This window comes from Oncorhynchus mykiss, chromosome 9 (assembly GCF_057628025.1).
Source record: "Oncorhynchus mykiss isolate SJ-2025 chromosome 9, ASM5762802v1, whole genome shotgun sequence".
NCBI lineage: Eukaryota > Metazoa > Chordata > Actinopteri > Salmoniformes > Salmonidae > Oncorhynchus > Oncorhynchus mykiss.
Window position 1 is genome coordinate 270,090 of NC_143030.1, and position 20,986 is coordinate 291,075.

Below are 20,986 nucleotides of genomic sequence, written 5' to 3' on the forward strand. Positions count from 1 at the left end.
GTTGAACTGACCACCTCAGACTAGTGTTGAACTGACCACCTCAGACTAGTGTTGAACTGACCACCTCAGACTAGTGTTGAACTGACTACCTCAGACTAGTGTTGAACTGACCACCTCAGACTAGTGTTGAACTGACCACCTCAGACTAGTGTTGAACTGACCACCTCAGACTAGTGTTGAACTGACCACCTCAGACTAGTGTTGAACTGACCACCTCAGACTAGTGTTGAACAGACCACCTCAGACTAGTGTTGAACTGACCACCTCAGACTAGTGTTGAACTGACCACCTCAGACTAGACTAGTGTTGAACTGACCACCTCAGACTAGTGTTGAACTGACCACCTCAGACTAGACTAGTGTTGAACTGACCACCTCAGACTAGTGTTGAACTGACTACCTCAGACTAGTGTTGAACTGACTACCTCAGACTAGTGTTGAACTGACCACCTCAGACTAGTGTTGAACTGACTACCTCAGACTAGTGTTGAACTGACCACCTCAGACTAGTGTTGAACTGACCACCTCAGACTAGTGTTGAACTGACTACCTCAGACTAGTGTTGAACTGACCACCTCAGACTAGTGTTGAACTGACCACCTCAGACTAGTGTTGAACAGACCACCTCAGACTAGTGTTGAACTGACCACCTCAGACTAGACTAGTGTTGAACTGACTACCTCAGACTAGTGTTGAACTGACTACCTCAGACTAGTGTTGAACTGACTACCTCAGACTAGTGTTGAACTGACCACCTCAGGCTAGTGTTGAACTGACCACCTCAGACTAGTGTTGAACTGACCACCTCAGACTAGTGTTGAACTGACCACCTCAGACTAGACTAGTGTTGAACTGACCACCTCAGACTAGACTAGTGTTGAACTGACCACCTCAGACTAGACTAGTGTTGAACTGACTACCTCAGACTAGTGTTGAACTGACTACCTCAGACTAGTGTTGAACTGACCACCTCAGACTAGTGTTGAACAGACCACCTCAGACTAGTGTTGAACTGACTACCTCAGACTAGTGTTGAACTGACCACCTCAGACTAGTGTTGAACTGACTACCTCAGACTAGTGTTGAACTGACCACCTCAGACTAGTGTTGAACTGACCACCTCAGACTAGTGTTGAACTGACCACCTCAGACTAGTGTTGAACAGACCACCTCAGACTAGTGTTGAACTGACTACCTCAGACTAGTGTTGAACTGACCACCTCAGACTAGTGTTGAACTGACTACCTCAGACTAGTGTTGAACTGACTACCTCAGACTAGTGTTGAACTGACCACCTCAGACTAGTGTTGAACTGACTACCTCAGACTAGTGTTGAACTGACTACCTCAGACTAGTGTTGAACTGACTACCTCAGACTAGTGTTGAACTGACTACCTCAGACTAGTGTTGAACTGACCACCTCAGACTAGTGTTGAACTGACTACCTCAGACTAGTGTTGAACTGACTACCTCAGACTAGTGTTGAACTGACTACCTCAGACTAGTGTTGAACTGACCACCTCAGACTAGTGTTGAACTGACCACCTCAGACTAGTGTTGAACTGACCACCTCAGACTAGACTAGTGTTGAACTGACCACCTCAGACTAGACTAGTGTTGAACTGACCACCTCAGACTAGTGTTGAACTGACCACCTCAGACTAGACTAGTGTTGAACTGACCACCTCAGACTAGTGTTGAACTGACCACCTCAGACTAGTGTTGAACTGACCACCTCAGACTAGTGTTGAACTGACCACCTCAGACTAGTGTTGAACTGACCACCTCAGACTAGACTAGTGTTGAACTGACCACCTCAGACTAGTGTTGAACAGACCACCTCAGACTAGTGTTGAACTGACCACCTCAGGCTAGTGTTGAACTGACCACCTCCGACTAGACTAGTGTTGAACTGACCACCTCAGACTAGTGTTGAACTGACCACCTCAGACTAGTGTTGAACTGACCACCTCAGACTAGTGTTGAACTGACCACCTCAGACTAGACTAGTGTTGAACTGACCACCTCAGACTAGTGTTGAACTGACCACCTCAGACTAGTGTTGAACTGACCACCTCAGACTAGTGTTGAACTGACCACCTCAGACTAGTGTTGAACTGACCACCTCAGACTAGACTAGTGTTGAACTGACCACCTCAGACTAGTGTTGAACTGACCACCTCAGACTAGTGTTGAACTGACCACCTCAGACTAGTGTTGAACTGACCACCTCAGACTAGTGTTGAACTGACCACCTCAGACTAGACTAGTGTTGAACTGACCACCTCAGACTAGTGTTGAACTGACCACCTCAGACTAGACTAGTGTTGAACTGACCACCTCAGACTAGTGTTGAACTGACCACCTCAGGCTAGTGTTGTCTCTGTTGAACTGTCCTCTCTACCATTGATGTGGCTGATAGCTGTTGTTTTGAGGAAGGCTTTCTCTGTGTTTGTCTCACCTACCTTATTTAGATCAGCAACTAACTGGAAGTCTCTCTGCTAAATGACCAACATGGAATATGTGTGGTTGTGTGTGTGTGTTTGTGTGTTTTCACTATAACGTATCTGTGTATGTCTTCCAGAGGAGATGCATGCAGAGATCTGCTATGCTGAGTGCCTTCTGCAAAAAGCCACGCTCACCTTTGTACAGGTAAAATATCCTAACGCTAATCTACCGCAGGTAGCGTATCCTAACGCTAATCTACCATAGGTAGAGTATCCTAACGCTAATCTACCACAGGTAGAGTATCCTAACGCTAATCTACCACAGGTAGAGTATCCTAACGCTAATCTACCACAGGTAGAGTATCCTAACGCTAATATACCGCAAGTAGAGTATCCTAACGCTAATCTACCACAGGTAGAGTATCCTAACGCTAATCTACCGCAGGTAGAGTATCCTAACGCTAATCTACCACAGGTAGAGTATCCTAACGCTAATCTACCGCAGGTAGAGTATCCTAACGCTAATCTACCGCAGGTAGAGTATCCTAACGCTAATCTACCGCAGGTAGAGTATCCTAACGCTAATCTACCGCAGGTAGAGTATCCTAACGCTAATCTACCGCAGGTAGAGTATCCTAATGCTAATCTACCGCAGGTAGAGTATCCTAACGCTAATCTACCGCAGGTAGAGTATCCTAACGCTAATCTACCGCAGGTAGAGTATCCTAACGCTAATCTACCGCAGGTAGAGTATCCTAACGCTAATCTACCACAGGTAGAGTATCCTAACGCTAATCTACCGCAGGTAGAGTATCCTAACGCTAATCTACCGCAGGTAGAGTATCCTAACGCTAATCTACCGCAGGTAGAGTATCCTAACGCTAATCTACCGCAGGTAGAGTATCCTAACGCTAATCTACCGCAGGTAGAGTATCCTAATGCTAATCTACCGCAGGTAGAGTATCCTAACGCTAATCTACCGCAGGTAGAGTATCCTAACGCTAATCTACCGCAGGTAGAGTATCCTAACGCTAATCTACCGCAGGTAGAGTATCCTAACGCTAATCTACCGCAGGTAGAGTATCCTAACGCTAATCTACCGCAGGTAGAGTATCCTAACGCTAATCTACCGCAGGTAGAGTATCCTAACGCTAATCTACCGCAGGTAGAGTATCCTAACGCTAATCTACCGCAGGTAGAGTATCCTAACGCTAATCTACCATAGGTAGAGTATCCTAACGCTAATCTACCGCAGGTAGAGTATCCTAACGCTAATCTACCGCAGGTAGAGTATCCTAACGCTAATCTACCGCAGGTAGAGTATCCTAACGCTAATCTACCGCAGGTAGAGTATCCTAACGCTAATCTACACAGGTAGAGTATCCTAACGCTAATCTACACAGGTAGAGTATCCTAACGCTAATCTACCGCAGGTAGAGTATCCTAACGCTAATCTACACAGGTAGAGTATCCTAACGCTAATCTACACAGGTAGAGTATCCTAACGCTAATCTACCGCAGGTAGAGTATCCTAACGCTAATCTACCGCAGGTAGAGTATCCTAACGCTAATCTACCGCAGGTTGAGTATCCTAACGCTAATCTACCGCAGGTAGAGTATCCTAACGCTAATCTACCGCAGGTAGAGTATCCTAACGCTAATCTACACAGGTAGAGTATCCTAACGCTAATCTACACAGGTAGAGTATCCTAACGCTAATCTACCGCAGGTAGAGTATCCTAACGCTAATCTACACAGGTAGAGTATCCTAACGCTAATCTACACAGGTAGAGTATCCTAACGCTAATCTACCGCAGGTAGAGTATCCTAACGCTAATCTACCGCAGGTAGAGTATCCTAACGCTAATCTACCGCAGGTAGAGTATCCTAACGCTAATCTACCGCAGGTAGAGTATCCTAACGCTAATCTACCGCAGGTAGAGTATCCTAACGCTAATCTACCGCAGGTAGAGTATCCTAACGCTAATCTACCGCAGGTAGAGTATCCTAACGCTAATCTACCGCAGGTAGAGTATCCTAACGCTAATCTACCGCAGGTAGCGTATCCTAATGCTAATCTACCGCAGGTAGCGTATCCTAACGCTAATCTACCGCAGGTAGAGTATCCTAACGCTAATCTACCGCAGGTAGAGTATCCTAACGCTAATCTACCGCAGGTAGAGTATCCTAACGCTAATCTACCGCAGGTAGCGTATCCTAACGCTAATCTACCGCAGGTAGCGTATCCTAACGCTAATCTACCGCAGGTAGCGTATCCTAACGCTAATCTACCGCAGGTAGCGTATCCTAACGCTAATCTACCGCAGGTAGCGTATCCTAACGCTAATCTACCGCAGGTAGCGTATCCTAACGCTAATCTACCGCAGGTAGCGTATCCTAACGCTAATCTACCGCAGGTAGAGTATCCTAACGCTAATCTACCGCAGGTAGCGTATCCTAACGCTAATCTACCGCAGGTAGCGTATCCTAACGCTAATCTACCGCAGGTAGCGTATCCTAACGCTAATCTACCGCAGGTAGAGTATCCTAACGCTAATCTACCGCAGGTAGCGTATCCTAACGCTAATCTACCGCAGGTAGAGTATCCTAACGCTAATCTACCGCAGGTAGAGTATCCTAACGCTAATCTACCCCAGGTAGAGTATCCTAACGCTAATCTACCGCAGGTAGAGTATCCTAACGCTAATCTACCGCAGGTAGAGTATCCTAACGCTAATCTACCACAGGTAGAGTATCCTAACGCTAATCTACCACAGGTAGAGTATCCTAACGCTAATCTACCGCAGGTAGAGTATCCTAACGCTAATCTACCGCAGGTAGAGTATCCTAACGCTAATCTACCGCAGGTAGAGTATCCTAACGCTAATCTACCGCAGGTAGAGTATCCTAACGCTAATCTACCGCAGGTAGCGTATCCTAACGCTAATCTACCGCAGGTAGCGTATCCTAACGCTAATCTACCGCAGGTAGAGTATCCTAACGCTAATCTACCGCAGGTAGAGTATCCTAACGCTAATCTACCACAGGTAGAGTATCCTAACGCTAATCTACCGCAGGTAGAGTATCCTAACGCTAATCTACCACAGGTAGAGTATCCTAACGCTAATCTACCGCAGGTAGAGTATCCTAACGCTAATCTACCGCAGGTAGCGTATCCTAACGCTAATCTACCGCAGGTAGAGTATCCTAACGCTAATCTACCACAGGTAGAGTATCCTAACGCTAATCTACCACAGGTAGAGTATCCTAACGCTAATCTACCGCAGGTAGCGTATCCTAACGCTAATCTACCGCAGGTAGAGTATCCTAACGCTAATCTACCACAGGTAGAGTATCCTAACGCTAATCTACCGCAGGTAGAGTATCCTAACGCTAATCTACCGCAGGTAGAGTATCCTAACGCTAATCTACCGCAGGTAGAGTATCCTAATGCTAATCTACCGCAGGTAGAGTATCCTAACGCTAATCTACCGCAGGTAGAGTATCCTAACGCTAATCTACCGCAGGTAGAGTATCCTAACGCTAATCTACCGCAGGTAGAGTATCCTAACGCTAATCTACCACAGGTAGAGTATCCTAACGCTAATCTACCGCAGGTAGAGTATCCTAACGCTAATCTACCGCAGGTAGAGTATCCTAATGCTAATCTACCGCAGGTAGAGTATCCTAACGCTAATCTACCGCAGGTAGAGTATCCTAACGCTAATCTACCGCAGGTAGAGTATCCTAACGCTAATCTACCACAGGTAGAGTATCCTAACGCTAATCTACCACAGGTAGAGTATCCTAACGCTAATCTACCGCAGGTAGAGTATCCTAACGCTAATCTACCGCAGGTAGAGTATCCTAATGCTAATCTACCGCAGGTAGAGTATCCTAACGCTAATCTACCGCAGGTAGAGTATCCTAACGCTAATCTACCGCAGGTAGAGTATCCTAACGCTAATCTACCGCAGGTAGAGTATCCTAACGCTAATCTACCGCAGGTAGAGTATCCTAACGCTAATCTACCATAGGTAGAGTATCCTAACGCTAATCTACCGCAGGTAGAGTATCCTAACGCTAATCTACCGCAGGTAGAGTATCCTAACGCTAATCTACCGCAGGTAGAGTATCCTAACGCTAATCTACCGCAGGTAGAGTATCCTAACGCTAATCTACCGCAGGTAGAGTATCCTAACGCTAATCTACCGCAGGTAGAGTATCCTAACGCTAATCTACCGCAGGTAGAGTATCCTAACGCTAATCTACCACAGGTAGAGTATCCTAACGCTAATCTACACAGGTAGAGTATCCTAACGCTAATCTACCGCAGGTAGAGTATCCTAACGCTAATCTACCGCAGGTAGAGTATCCTAACGCTAATCTACACAGGTAGAGTATCCTAACGCTAATCTACACAGGTAGAGTATCCTAACGCTAATCTACCGCAGGTAGAGTATCCTAACGCTAATCTACACAGGTAGAGTATCCTAACGCTAATCTACACAGGTAGAGTATCCTAACGCTAATCTACCGCAGGTAGAGTATCCTAACGCTAATCTACCGCAGGTAGAGTATCCTAACGCTAATCTACCGCAGGTAGAGTATCCTAACGCTAATCTACCGCAGGTAGAGTATCCTAACGCTAATCTACCGCAGGTAGAGTATCCTAACGCTAATCTACACAGGTAGAGTATCCTAACGCTAATCTACACAGGTAGAGTATCCTAACGCTAATCTACCGCAGGTAGAGTATCCTAACGCTAATCTACACAGGTAGAGTATCCTAACGCTAATCTACACAGGTAGAGTATCCTAACGCTAATCTACCGCAGGTAGAGTATCCTAACGCTAATCTACCGCAGGTAGAGTATCCTAACGCTAATCTACCGCAGGTAGAGTATCCTAACGCTAATCTACCGCAGGTAGAGTATCCTAACGCTAATCTACCGCAGGTAGAGTATCCTAACGCTAATCTACCGCAGGTAGAGTATCCTAACGCTAATCTACCGCAGGTAGAGTATCCTAACGCTAATCTACCGCAGGTAGAGTATCCTAACGCTAATCTACCGCAGGTAGCGTATCCTAACGCTAATCTACCGCAGGTAGCGTATCCTAACGCTAATCTACCGCAGGTAGAGTATCCTAACGCTAATCTACCGCAGGTAGAGTATCCTAACGCTAATCTACCGCAGGTAGCGTATCCTAACGCTAATCTACCGCAGGTAGCGTATCCTAACGCTAATCTACCGCAGGTAGCGTATCCTAACGCTAATCTACCGCAGGTAGCGTATCCTAACGCTAATCTACCGCAGGTAGCGTATCCTAACGCTAATCTACCGCAGGTAGCGTATCCTAACGCTAATCTACCGCAGGTAGCGTATCCTAACGCTAATCTACCGCAGGTAGCGTATCCTAACGCTAATCTACCGCAGGTAGCGTATCCTAACGCTAATCTACCGCAGGTAGCGTATCCTAACGCTAATCTACCGCAGGTAGCGTATCCTAACGCTAATCTACCGCAGGTAGCGTATCCTAACGCTAATCTACCGCAGGTAGCGTATCCTAACGCTAATCTACCGCAGGTAGCGTATCCTAACGCTAATCTACCGCAGGTAGCGTATCCTAACGCTAATCTACCGCAGGTAGAGTATCCTAACGCTAATCTACCGCAGGTAGCGTATCCTAACGCTAATCTACCGCAGGTAGAGTATCCTAACGCTAATCTACCGCAGGTAGAGTATCCTAACGCTAATCTACCGCAGGTAGAGTATCCTAACGCTAATCTACCGCAGGTAGAGTATCCTAACGCTAATCTACCGCAGGTAGAGTATCCTAACGCTAATCTACCGCAGGTAGAGTATCCTAACGCTAATCTACCACAGGTAGAGTATCCTAACGCTAATCTACCACAGGTAGAGTATCCTAACGCTAATCTACCACAGGTAGAGTATCCTAACGCTAATCTACCGCAGGTAGAGTATCCTAACGCTAATCTACCGCAGGTAGCGTATCCTAACGCTAATCTACCGCAGGTAGAGTATCCTAACGCTAATCTACCGCAGGTAGAGTATCCTAACGCTAATCTACCACAGGTAGAGTATCCTAACGCTAATCTACCGCAGGTAGAGTATCCTAACGCTAATCTACCACAGGTAGAGTATCCTAACGCTAATCTACCGCAGGTAGAGTATCCTAACGCTAATCTACCACAGGTAGCGTATCCTAACGCTAATCTACCGCAGGTAGAGTATCCTAACGCTAATCTACCACAGGTAGAGTATCCTAACGCTAATCTACCGCAGGTAGAGTATCCTAACGCTAATCTACCACAGGTAGCGTATCCTAACGCTAATCTACCGCAGGTAGAGTATCCTAACGCTAATCTACCACAGGTAGAGTATCCTAACGCTAATCTACCACAGGTAGAGTATCCTAACGCTAATCTACCGCAGGTAGAGTATCCTAACGCTAATCTACCGCAGGTAGAGTATCCTAATGCTAATCTACCGCAGGTAGAGTATCCTAACGCTAATCTACCGCAGGTAGAGTATCCTAACGCTAATCTACCGCAGGTAGAGTATCCTAACGCTAATCTACCACAGGTAGAGTATCCTAACGCTAATCTACCACAGGTAGAGTATCCTAACGCTAATCTACCGCAGGTAGAGTATCCTAACGCTAATCTACCGCAGGTAGAGTATCCTAATGCTAATCTACCGCAGGTAGAGTATCCTAACGCTAATCTACCGCAGGTAGAGTATCCTAACGCTAATCTACCGCAGGTAGAGTATCCTAACGCTAATCTACCACAGGTAGAGTATCCTAACGCTAATCTACCACAGGTAGAGTATCCTAACGCTAATCTACCGCAGGTAGAGTATCCTAACGCTAATCTACCGCAGGTAGAGTATCCTAATGCTAATCTACCGCAGGTAGAGTATCCTAACGCTAATCTACCGCAGGTAGAGTATCCTAACGCTAATACTGTTTTGTTGTCTTAATTCATTGACTTGTTTCTCTCCCCTTTCCTTTCAACAGGATGAAAACATGATCAGCTTTATCAAAGGAGGGATCAAAATACGCACAAGTTTCCAGATTTACAAGTCAGTGTTCCCCAAACCAGTCAAAGATCCTAGTTGGAAGAACTTGGCTTGTTGAATCAGATAAAATAGGTTGAGTGGGCTGGGAGACTAGTAGATGGGTATAACTGGCTGGGAGACTAGTAGATGGGTATAACTGGCTGGGAGACTAGTAGATGGGTATAACTGGCTGGGAGACTAGTAGATGGGTATAACTGGCTGGGGGACTAGTAGATGGGTATAACTGGCTGGGAGACTAGTAGATGGGTATAACTGGCTGGGAGACTAGTATATGGGTATAACTGGCTGGGAGACTAGTAGATGGATATAACTGGCTGGGGGACTAGTAGATTGGTATAACTGGCTGGGGGACTAGTAGATGGGTATAACTGGCTGGGGGACTAGTAGATGGGTATAACTGGCTGGGGGACTAGTAGATGGGTATAACTGGCTGGGAGACTAGTAGATGGGTATAACTGGCTGGGGGACTAGTAGATGGGTATAACTGGCTGGGGGACTAGTAGATGGATATAACTGGCTGGGAGACTAGTAGATGGGTATAACTGGCTGGGAGACTAGTAGATGGGTATAACTGGCTGGGAGACTAGTAGATGGGTATAACTGGCTGGGAGACTAGTAGATGGGTATAACTGGCTGGGAGACTAGTAGATGGATATAACTGGCTGGGGGACTAGTAGATGGGTATAACTGGCTGGGAGACTAGTAGATGGATATAACTGGCTGGGAGACTAGTAGTTGGGTATAACTGGCTGGGGGACTAGTAGATGGGTATAACTGGCTGGGAGACTAGTAGATGGGTATAACTGGCTGGGAGACTAGTAGATGGGTATAACTGGCTGGGAGACTAGTAGATGGATATAACTGGCTGGGAGACTAGTAGATGGATATAACTGGCTGGGGGACTAGTAGATGGGTATAACTGGCTGGGGGACTAGTAGATGGGTATAACTGGCTGAGGGACTAGTAGATGGATATAACTGGCTGTGAGACTAGTAGATGGGTATAACTGGCTGGGAGACTAGTAGATGGGTATAACTGGCTGGGAGACTAGTAGATGGGTATAACTGGCTGGGGGACTAGTAGATGGGTATAACTGGCTGGGAGACTAGTAGATGGGTATAACTGGCTGGGAGACTAGTAGATGGGTATAACTGGCTGGGGGACTAGTAGATGGGTATAACTGGCTGGGGGACTAGTAGATGGGTATAACTGGCTGGGAGACTAGTAGATGGGTATAACTGGCTGGGAGACTAGTAGATGGGTATAACTGGCTGGGAGACTAGTAGATGGGTATAACTGGCTGGGAGACTAGTAGATGGGTTTAACTGGCTGGGGGACTAGTAGATGGGTATAACTGGCTGGGAGACTAGTAGATGGGTATAACTGGCTGGGGGACTAGTAGATGGGTATAACTGGCTGGGAGACTAGTAGATGGGTATAACTGGCTGGGGGACTAGTAGATTGGTATAACTGGCTGGGAGACTAGTAGATGGGTATAACTGGCTGGGGGACTAGTAGATGGGTATAACTGGCTGGGGGACTAGTAGATGGATATAACTGGCTGGGGGACTAGTAGATGGATATAACTGGCTGGGGGACTAGTAGATGGGTATAACTGGCTGGGGGACTAGTAGATGGATATAACTGGCTGGGAGACTAGTAGATGGATATAACTGGCTGGGAGACTAGTAGATGGATATAACTGGCTGGGAGACTAGTAGATGGGTATAACTGGCTGGGAGACTAGTAGATGGATATAACTGGCTGGGGGACTAGTAGATGGGTATAACTGGCTGGGGGACTAGTAGATGGATATAACTGGCTGGGAGACTAGTAGATGGGTATAACTGGCTGGGAGACTAGTAGATGGGTATAACTGGCTGGGAGACTAGTAGATGGGTATAACTGGCTGGGGGACTAGTAGATGGGTATAACTGGCTGGGGGACTAGTAGATGGGTATAACTGGCTGGGGGACTAGTAGATGGGTATAACTGGCTGGGAGACTAGTAGATGGGTATAACTGGCTGGGAGACTAGTAGATGGGTATAACTGGCTGGGAGACTAGTAGATGGATATAACTGGCTGGGAGACTAGTAGATGGGTATAACTGGCTGGGGGACTAGTAGATGGGTATAACTGGCTGGGGGACTAGTAGATGGGTATAACTGGCTGGGAGACTAGTAGATGGATATAACTGGCTGGGAGACTAGTAGATGGGTATAACTGGCTGGGAGACTAGTAGATGGATATAACTGGCTGGGAGACTAGTAGATGGATATAACTGGCTGGGGGACTAGTAGATGGGTATAACTGGCTGGGAGACTAGTAGATGGATATAACTGGCTGGGAGACTAGTAGATGGGTATAACTGGCTGGGAGACTAGTAGATGGATATAACTGGCTGGGAGACTAGTAGATGGGTATAACTGGCTGGGGGACTAGTAGATGGGTATAACTGGCTGGGGGACTAGTAGATGGATATAACTGGCTGGGGGACTAGTAGATGGGTATAACTGGCTGGGGGACTAGTAGATGGGTATAACTGGCTGGGGGACTAGTAGATTGGTATAACTGGCTGGGGGACTAGTAGATGGATATAACTGGCTGGGAGACTAGTAGATGGATATAACTGGCTGGGAGACTAGTAGATGGGTATAACTGGCTGGGAGACTAGTAGATGGGTATAACTGGCTGGGGGACTAGTAGATGGATATAACTGGCTGGGGGACTAGTAGATTGGTAGTAGACTAGTAGTGTGGGTATAACTGACTAGGGGACAGTACTTATGACATAACATCCTGTGCTTTCTTCCTGTAGGGAATGTCAGAATATTCTGAATGTGACTCAGGACCATAGCAGTGAATCATTCAGGCAGTTCGAAGGAGGAGTGAGACTGGGTATCGGATCCTTCAACCTGGTAAGAAAGACGTGTGTGTGTGTGTGTGTGTGTGTGTGTGTGTGTGTGTGTGTGTGTGTGTGAGAGATGTATAAATAAATGCAGCTTGGTTTTAACAAGTTTTCTCTCTCTCAGATGCTGTCCCTCCTTCCTCAGAGGATCCTCAGGTTGCTGGAAGTCATCGGCTTCTCTGGTAACAGAGTGAGTTCAGTGGTTCAGCAATGAACTGCTATGACTGCCTATAATGAATGCTTGTGGGCGTTAAGTAGCCTAGTGGTTAGAGCGTTGAACTAGTAACCGAAAGGTTGTAAGATCGAATCCCCGAGCTGACAAGGTAAAAAAAGAAATCTGTCTTTCTGCCCCTGAACAAGGCAGTTAACCCACTGTTCCCCTGAACAAGGCAGTTAACCCACTGTTCCCCTGAACAAGGCAGTTAACCCACTGTTCCCCTGAACAAGGCAGTTAACCCCACTGTTCCCCTGAACAAGGCAGTTAACCCCACTGTTCCCCTGAACAAGGCAGTTAACCCACTGTTCCCCTGAACAAGGCAGTTAACCCCACTGTTCCCCTGAACAAGGCAGTTAACCCACTGTTCCCCTGAACAAGGCAGTTAACCCCACTGTTCCCCTGAACAAGGCAGTTAACCCCACTGTTCCCCTGAACAAGGCAGTTAACCCCACTGTTCCCCTGAACAAGGCAGTTAACCCACTGTTCCCCTGAACAAGGCAGTTAACCCACTGTTCCCCTGAACAAGGCAGTTAACCCACTGTTCCCCTGAACAAGGCAGTTAACCCACTGTTCCCCTGAACAAGGCAGTTAACCCACTGTTCCCCTGAACAAGGCAGTTAACCCCACTGTTCCCCTGAACAAGGCAGTTAACCCACTGTTCCCCTGAACAAGGCAGTTAACCCCACTGTTCCCCTGAACAAGGCAGTTAACCCCACTGTTCCCCTGAACAAGGCAGTTAACCCACTGTTCCCCTGAACAAGGCAGTTAACCCACTGTTCCCCTGAACAAGGCAGTTAACCCCACTGTTCCCCTGAACAAGGCAGTTAACCCCACTGTTCCCCTGAACAAGGCAGTTAACCCCACTGTTCCCCTGAACAAGGCAGTTAACCCACTGTTCCCCTGAACAAGGCAGTTAACCCACTGTTCCCCTGAACAAGGCAGTTAACCCACTGTTCCCCTGAACAAGGCAGTTAACCCACTGTTCCCCTGAACAAGGCAGTTAACCCACTGTTCCCCTGAACAAGGCAGTTAACCCACTGTTCCCCTGAACAAGGCAGTTAACCCACTGTTCCCCTGAACAAGGCAGTTAACCCACTGTTCCCCTGACCAAGGTAGTTAACCCACTGTTCCCCTGAACAAGGCAGTTAACCCCACTGTTCCCCTGAACAAGGTAGTTAACCCACTGTTCCCCTGAACAAGGCAGTTAACCCCACTGTTCCCCTGAACAAGGTAGTTAACCCTCTGTTCCCCTGAACAAGGCAGTTAACCCCACTGTTCCCCTGAACAAGGCAGTTAACCCACTGTTCCCCTGAACAAGGTAGTTAACCCACTGTTCCCCTGAACAAGGCAGTTAACCCCACTGTTCCCCTGAACAAGGCAGTTAACCCACTGTTCCCCTGAACAAGGCAGTTAACCCACTGTTCCCCTGAACAAGGCAGTTAACCCACTGTTCCCCTGAACAAGGCAGTTAACCCCACTGTTCCCCTGAACAAGGCAGTTAACCCACTGTTCCTAGGTCGTCATTGTAAATAAGAATTTGTTCTTAACTGACTTGCCGAGTTAAATAAAAATAAAAATGACAGGTAATAGCTGTTATAAGGAGCTATGAACTGTTGTGAATGCTTATAAGAGGTGGTATTGTGTCTTGTAGGACTTTGGTCTGTCTCAGCTGAGAGAAGGAGCAGCTAGCCACGGTCTCAGAGCTGTCCTCAGTGTGTTAACGTTGCTGCTGTACCATACCTACGTTACACTCATACTGGGTAGGGACACACACACACACACACACACACACACACACACACACTGGTTAATAGTTGTGTAAATGTAGTGTGATGGTTGAATGACGATTGTTGTGTGTTCCAGGTTTCGGAGAAGGTTAGTAATTTTGTGATATTTGTTTGGTGGTTGTGGTTATTTGTGATGGTTCTATCATGGTTCTGTCATGGTTCTATGGTGGTTGTAGTCTGGTTCTGTCATGGTTCTATGGTGGTTGTATTCTGGTTCTTTCATGGTTCTATGGTGGTTGTATTCTGGTTCTATCATGGTTCTATGGTGGTTGTAGTCTGGTTCTATCATGGTTCTATGGTGGTTGTATTCTGGTTCTATGGTGGTTGTATTCTGTTCTATCATGGTTCTATGGTGGTTGTAGTCTGGTTCTATCATGGTTCTATGGTGGTTGTTTTCTGGTTCTATCATGGTTCTATGGTGGTTGTATTCTGGTTCTATCATGGTTCTATGGTGGTTGTATTCTGGTTCTGTCATGGTCTATGGTGGTTGTATTCTGGTTCTTTCATGGTTCTATGGTGGTTGTAGTCTGGTTCTATCATGGTTCTATGGTGGTTGTTTTCTGGTTCTATCATGGTTCTATGGTGGTTGTATTCTGGTTCTATCATGGTTCTATGGTGGTTGTATTCTGGTTCTATCATGGTTCTATGGTGGTTTTATTCTGGTTCTATCAGGGTTCTATCGTGGTTGTATTCTGGTTGTATTCTGGTTCTATCATGGTTGTATTCTGGTTCTATCATGGTTGTATTCTGGTTCTATGGTGGTTGTATTCTGGTTCTATCATGGTTGTATTCTGGTTCTATCATGGTTTTATTCTGGTTCTATCATGGTTTTATTCTGGTTCTATCATGGTTGTATTCTGGTTGTATTCTGGTTCTATGGTGGTTGTATTCTGGTTCTATCATGGTTCTATTCTGGTTCTATCATGGTTGTATTCTGGTTCTATCATGGTTGTATTCTGGTTGTATTCTGGTTCTTTGGTGGTTGTATTCTGGTTCTTTGGTGGTTGTATTCTGGTTCTATCATGGTTGTATTCTGGTTCTATCATGGTTCTATGGTGGTTGTATTCTGGTTCTATCATGGTTATATTCTGGTTCTATGGTGGTTGTATTCTGGTTCTATGGTGGTTGTATTCTGGTTCTATCATGGTTGTATTCTGGTTCTATCATGGTTGTATTCTGGTTCTATCATGGTTGTATTCTGGTTCTATGGTGGTTGTATTCTGGTTCTATCATGGTTGTATTCTGGTTCTATCATGGTTTTATTCTGGTTCTATCATGGTTTTATTCTGGTTCTATCATGGTTGTATTCTGGTTGTATTCTGGTTCTATGGTGGTTGTATTCTGGTTCTATCATGGTTGTATTCTGGTTCTATCATGGTTTTATTCTGGTTCTATCATGGTTGTATTCTGGTTGTATTCTGGTTCTTTGGTGGTTGTATTCTGGTTCTCTCATGGTTCTATCATGGTTGTATTCTGGTAACATGGTTGTATGGTGGTTGCAACATGGTTGTATGGTGGTTGCAACATGGTTGTATGGTGGTTGTAACATGGTTGTATGGTGGTTGTAACATGGTTGTATGGTGGTTGCAACATGGTTGTATGGTGGTTGCAACATGGTTGTATGGTGGTTATAACGACCATTCAACGTTGTTGCAACATGGTTGTATGGTGGTTGCAACATGGTTGTATGGTGGTTACAACGACCATTCAACGTTGTTGCAACATGGTTGTATGGTGGTTGCAACATGGTTGTATGGTGGTTGTAACATGGTTGCATGGTGGTTGTATTCTGGTTGTAACATGGTTGCATGGTGGTTGTATTCTGGTTGTAACATGGTTGCATGGTGGTTGTATTCTGGTTGTAACATGGTTGCATGGTGGTTGTATTCTGGTTGTAACATGGTTGTATGGTGGTTGTATTCTGGTTGTAACATGGTTGCATGGTGGTTGTATTCTGGTTGTAACATGGTTGTATTCTGGTTGTAACATGGTTGCATGGTGGTTGTATTCTGGTTGTAACATGGTTGTATGGTGGTTGTAACATGGTTGTATGGTGGTTGTGTTATGGTAACCTTGTCACAGCATTGTTTGATGATGGTTAGTTGGTGGTTGTGTTATGGTGTTGTGGTTGAATGATGGATGTGGTTGTTGTATGGTGGTTGTGTTTTGGTTGTTGTGTGTTTCAGGTACCGAAGAAGGGTTACCTTGTCACAGCATCGGTGGTGGGATGGTTGTGTGATGGTTGTGTGATGGTTGTGTGATGGTTGTGTGATGGTTGTGTGATGGTTGTGTGATGGTTGTGTGATGGTTGTGTTATGGTTGTTCCAGGTACTGGAGAAGGAAACCTTGTAGAGGCAGAAGCCTTACTGGGACCTTACCTCGAGAAGTTCCCTAATGTAAGTATCACACACACACACACACACACACACACACACACACACACACACACACACACACACACACACACACACGGTAGAGTACTGATGGGAGTGTTTCTCTCCTAGGGTTCTATCATTCTGTATGGTAGAGTACTGATGGGAGTGTTTCTCTCCTAGGGTTCTATCATTCTGTATGGTAGAGTACTGATGGGAGTGTTCCTCTCCTAGGGTTCTATCATCCTGTATGGTAGAGTACTGATGGGAGTGTTCCTCTCCTAGGGTTCTATCATCCTGTATGGTAGAGTACTGATGGGAGTGTTCCTCTCCTAGGGTTCTATCATCCTGTATGGTAGAGTACTGATGGGAGTGTTCCTCTCCTAGGGTTCTATCATCCTGTATGGTAGATTACTGATGGGAGTGTTTCTCTCCTAGGGTTCTATCATTCTGTATGGTAGAGTACTGATGGGAGTGTTCCTCTCCTAGGGTTCTATCATCCTGTATGGTAGAGTACTGATGGGAGTGTTCCTCTCCTAGGGTTCTATCATCCTGTATGGTAGAGTACTGATGGGAGTGTTTCTCTCCTAGGGTTCTATCATCCTGTATGGTAGAGTACTGATGGGAGTGTTCCTCTCCTAGGGTTCTATCATCCTGTATGGTAGAGTACTGATGGGAGTGTTTCTCTCCTAGGGTTCTATCATCCTGTATGGTAGAGTACTGATGGGAGTGTTCCTCTCCTAGGGTTCTATCATCCTGTATGGTAGAGTACTGATGGGAGTGTTTCTCTCCCAGGGTTCTATCATCCTGTATGGTAGAGTACTGATGGGAGTGTTTCTCTCCTAGGGTTCTATCATCCTGTTTTATTCTGCTCGGATTGCTGTGCTCAGAGGAAACTTCGAGAAGGTGTGTGAAACATCAAATAAAACTTCAACAAATATTTGTTCATGTGCATTCCAATACAAATGTTATATACAGTACCTGTCAAAGGTGTGGACACACCTACTCATTCAAGGGTTCTAGAACACCTACTCATTCAAGGGTTCTAGAACACCTACTCATTCAAGGGTTCTAGAACACCTACTCATTCCAGGGTTTTTCTTTATTTTGACTATTCTCTACATTGTAGAAATAATAGTGAAGACATCAAAACTATTAAAAAAACATACATGGATTCATGTAGTAACCAAACAAGTGTTATATATATTTTAGATTCTTAAAAGTAGCCACCCTTTGCCTTGATGACAGCTTTGTACACTCTTGGCATTCTCTCAACCAGCTTCACCTGGAATGCTTTTCCAACAGTCTTGAAGGAGTTTCCACACATGCTGAGCACTTGTTGGCTGCTTTTCCTTCACTCTGCGGTCCAACTCATCCCAAACCATCTCAAATGGGTTGAGGTCAGGTGATTGTTGGAGGCCAGGTCATCTGATGCAGCACTAAATCACTCTCCTTCTTGGTCAAATAGCCCTTACACAGCCTGGAGGTGTGTTGGGTCATTGTCCTATTGAAAAACAAATGATAGTCCCACTAAGAGCAGATCAGATGGGATGGCGTATCACTGCAGAATGCTGTGGTAGCCATGCTGGTTAAGTGTGCCTTGAATTCTACATAAATCACTGAAAGGGTCACCAGCAAAGCACCCCCACACCACCTCCTCCATGCTTCACGGTGGGAACCACACATGGAGATCATCCGTTCACCTACTCTGTGTCTCACAAAGACATGGCGGTTGTTGGAACCAAAAATCTCAAATTTGGACTCATCAGACCAAAGGACAGATTTCCACCGGTTTAATGTCCATTGCTCGTGTTTCTTGGCCCAATCAAGTCTCTTCTTCTTATTGGTGTCCTTTAGCAGTGGTTTCTTTGCAGCAATTCAACCATGAAGGCCTGATTCACGCAGTCTCCTCTGAACAGTTGATGTTGAGATGTGTCTGTGAAGCATTTAGTTGTGCTGCAACCTGAGGTGCAGGTAACTCTAATGAACTTATCCTCTGCAGCAGAGGTAACTCTGGGTCTTCCTTTGCTGTGGCGGTCCTCATGAGAGACAGGTAACTCTAATGAACGTATCCTCTGCAGCAGAGGTAACTCTGGGTCTTCCTTTACTGTGGCGGTCCTCATGAGAGCCAGTTTCATCATAGCGCTTGATGGTTTTTCCGACTGCACTTGAAGAAACTTTTAACATTTTTGAAGTTTTCCAGATTGACTGACCTTCATGTCTTGAAGTAATGATGGACTGTCGTTTCTCTTTGTTTATTTGAGCTGTTCTTACCATAGTATGGACTCTTTTACCAAATAGGGCTATATTCTGTATACCACCCCTACCTTGTCACAGCACAACTGATTGGCTCAAACTCATTAAGAAGGAAATAAATTCCACAAATGAAGTTAAGGCACACCTGTTAATTGAAATGCATTCCAGGTGACTACCTCATGAAGCTGGTTGAGAGAATGCCAAGAGTGTGCAAAGCTGTCATCAAGGCAAAGTGTGGCTACTTTGAAGAATCTAAAATATAAAGTACACTTTGATTTGTTTAACACTTCTACTACATGATTCATGATACATGATATGTGTTATTTTATAGTTTTGTCTTCACTATTATTCTAGAATGTAGAATATAGTCAAAAATAAAGAAAAACCCTGGAATGATAGTAACTTCTATCATCACTACAGGAAATAAGACATCTGTCTCTCTCTACCTCTCTCTTTCGCTCTCAAACTCTTTCAACCTCCCCCCCCCCCCCTCAGGCCCAGTTAAAGTTTGAGGAGTGTATCTTAGCCCAGTCTCAGTGGAGACAGATTCACCACCTGTGTTACTGGGAGTTGATGTGGAGTCACTCCTTCACTCAGGACTGGCTGCAGGCATACAGATACGCTGACCTGCTCTGTAAGGAGAGTCGCTGGTCCAAGGTAGGTCGACACCCCCTGACCCCTGACCCCTGTATGTCTCTGTAAGGAGAGTCGCTGGTCCAAGGTAGGTCGACACCCCTGACCCCTGACCCCTGTATGTCTCTGTAAGGAGAGTTGCTGGTCCAAGAGGGAGGGAGGGACACATACACACCCTGGAGAGGGACACACCCTGACCCCTAACCCCTGTGTGTATAGGCCATATATGTCTACCAGAAGGCTGCTATCCTCTCTGTTGCCTGAAGAGACCACCCCCCCCTGACCCCTAACCCCTATGTGTCTCTATAGGCCATCTATGTCTACCAGAAGGCTGCTATCCTCTCTATGTTGCCTGAAGAGGAGATCAAGAAGACTGGAGAGAACGTGGTCGAGCTGTTCAGGTGAGCTTACAACTGTTCACAGACAGCATTCATAACAGCTCATTGTAGGTCATAAAACATTCATAGCAGCTCACTGGCCGGGCATACATTGCCAATCTTCATGGCTCTGGCTATGAATATGAATATGTTTGTGTGTGTGTGTGTGTGTGTGTGTAGGCAGGTAGAGGGGCTGAAGCAGAGACTAGCAGGGAAGTCCATACCTACTGAGAAGTTTGCAGTGAGGAAATCACGAAGATACAACGCCAGAAACCCTGTCAAACTGGTGGTCCCAGCACTGGTAACACACACACACACAGATATACAAACACACACACACACACACACAGATATACAAACACACACACACACACTTAATGACTTTTCTCCATTCTGATGCTTCCCCCCCCCCCCCCCTCTCTCTCTCTCTGTGTGTGTGTGTGTGTGTGTGTGTGTGTGTGTGTGTGTGTGTGTGTGTGTGTGTGTGTGTGTGTAGGAGATGATGTATGTATGGAATGGTTTCACCATCGTAGGGAAGAGAGCAGACACCACAGAGAGTCTCCTCATCACCATAGAGAAGACAGAGGAGGAGCTACGCAACGACCCCAGTAAACACACACACACACACGACCCCAGTAAACACACACACACACACGATCCCAGTAAACACACACACACACACACGATCCCAGTAAACACACACACACACACACACACATTCACAACTCATCTTTAAAACTTCATCAGGATTGATGGGTCCCCCCTGCGGGATGGTTGAGCTAACGTGTGCTAAAGTGATTAGTATGTGATTAGCATGTAATTAGCATGTGATTCGCATGTGATTCGCATGTGATTAGCATGTGATTAGCATGAGGTTGTAAGTA

General features: G+C 45.9%; 1 protein-coding gene across 2 annotated transcripts in view; it reads left to right on the forward strand.

Moving 5' to 3' along the window:
- The window catches only part of LOC110531318 (tetratricopeptide repeat protein 39B), a 48,412-nt gene that overhangs the window by 20,925 nt on the left and 6,501 nt on the right, over window positions 1–20,986 (forward strand). Inside the window, exons 6-16 of one of the 2 annotated variants that reach the window (XR_016483498.1) lie at window positions 2,584–2,651; window positions 9,491–9,555; window positions 12,371–12,470; window positions 12,585–12,650; window positions 14,329–14,437; window positions 16,793–16,860; window positions 17,683–17,742; window positions 19,588–19,813; window positions 20,035–20,126; window positions 20,283–20,403; window positions 20,599–20,710. Coding sequence is in view for 1 of the 2 variants with exons in the window: in XM_090185701.1 (XP_090041827.1) it covers window positions 2,584–2,651; window positions 9,491–9,555; window positions 12,371–12,470; window positions 12,585–12,650; window positions 14,329–14,437; window positions 16,793–16,860; window positions 17,683–17,742; window positions 19,588–19,749; window positions 20,035–20,126; window positions 20,283–20,403; window positions 20,599–20,710 (1,023 nt within the window). In the remaining variant the exon portion in view is untranslated. The remainder of the gene's footprint in view (window positions 1–2,583; window positions 2,652–9,490; window positions 9,556–12,370; window positions 12,471–12,584; window positions 12,651–14,328; window positions 14,438–16,792; window positions 16,861–17,682; window positions 17,743–19,587; window positions 19,814–20,034; window positions 20,127–20,282; window positions 20,404–20,598; window positions 20,711–20,986) is intronic. The other variant, XM_090185701.1, reaches the window with a different exon arrangement.